This window comes from Octopus bimaculoides, chromosome 20 (assembly GCF_001194135.2).
Source record: "Octopus bimaculoides isolate UCB-OBI-ISO-001 chromosome 20, ASM119413v2, whole genome shotgun sequence".
Lineage (NCBI taxonomy): Eukaryota > Metazoa > Mollusca > Cephalopoda > Octopoda > Octopodidae > Octopus > Octopus bimaculoides.
The window spans coordinates 1,069,263-1,070,501 of record NC_069000.1 but is presented as its reverse complement, the minus strand read 5'-3'; the positions used below and the strand labels follow the sequence as shown (position 1 = coordinate 1,070,501).

Sequence of the window (1,239 nt, the reverse complement as noted above, 5' to 3'; positions counted from 1 at the left end):
ACATATTTATTTGTGAGAATCAGCCTGTTTCTCTTTGGCTGTGGACTATTGCTGGCTATTTGTGTGTGTATCTGCAAGTTTATTCCATACTAGCATAGGATGGCTGGGGACTTGCTGTATTTTTTGTACAGCCAGATACTTTTCCTAATGACAATTACTTCAGTGTACTGAATGCTTTTTCAGAGTACTTTGTGTGTGTGTGTGTGTACTCTAATATCGAACAGTGAGAATGAGCACTCAACATCGCATTGGTGGATAAATATTCTTTGTTTGTGGATTAACAAAGCTACCAATGGTTTCCTGTAAAGAGACTCTTTACCAATTGTTCAAGCATACTACACGGGACTGTTGGTACTCGTCTCCATTTTGGAGACGGATGCTTAAACAACTGTAAAGAATCTCTTTGCATGAGACCATTGGTAGCCTTATTAGATGAATGTTTGCTATTAGTAAACCATAATATTTATAATTTTATTCTTGTATTTTTCCAGGCAAGATGAAGCAAAACTACTTTCGTCTTTTTGCCATTGTGTTTGCGACATTGATGTTCATTCTCTCAGTAATCATCGCAACATTAGCTGGGAATCCAAAGATTCATTGCGGTAAGTAAAAACATTTTGATTGCTCCAACCTCCTCTCTATGGAAATGAGATTCTTCTAAAACTCTTTCCCAACCACTCAGCTCAGGATTGATGAGGCAGTTTTTGATTTTGGCTTGCTTGGGAACAGGTGAGGGCTGGCCACAGAAAGAGCATTTGGCTGTAGAAAAAAAACTTGCTCATCTGTGTGCTGTTATCATTTAATGTCCATTTTCCATGGCTGGCATGGGTTGGACAGTGTGACAGAAGCTGACAAGACCAAGTGCCATACCAGGTTCCATTGTCTCTTTTGGCATGCCCTTCCTTATGCCAACTACTTTACAGAGTGTACTGGGTGCATTTTATGTAGAACCTGGCCCCTAATAAATATCCAAATATACAATATGGTCTGCGGCCTTTCTTCCAGCACTTTCCATTCTCAGTTCAATTCCTGCCGAGGTTTGGGCTTCGTCCTTTCAAGGATGAGAAAACCGGTTGAGTACTGGGAGTTGCTGTAGTGGACTTTCCCCTCCCCTCAAAATCACTGGCCTTGTGCCAAAATTAGAAAGAATTATAATTGAAGTAATTGCAGTGGCAGCAACCACACCGAAGAGGATGACCTTTTCACTAAATATGTTATTAATTAATTAATTGAGTTTCA

At 39.9% G+C, this 1,239-nt stretch overlaps 1 protein-coding gene across 3 annotated transcripts in view; it reads left to right on the top strand.

The window, feature by feature from the left end:
- Window positions 1–1,239, top strand: part of LOC106877549 (uncharacterized) — an 86,724-nt gene that overhangs the window by 75,978 nt on the left and 9,507 nt on the right. For all 3 annotated transcript variants that reach the window (XM_052975259.1, XM_014926476.2, XM_014926477.2), the window contains exon 2: window positions 492–602. In XM_052975259.1, coding sequence (XP_052831219.1) covers window positions 497–602 — 106 coding nt within the window. In that variant the 5' untranslated portion in view covers window positions 492–496. The remainder of the gene's footprint in view (window positions 1–491; window positions 603–1,239) is intronic.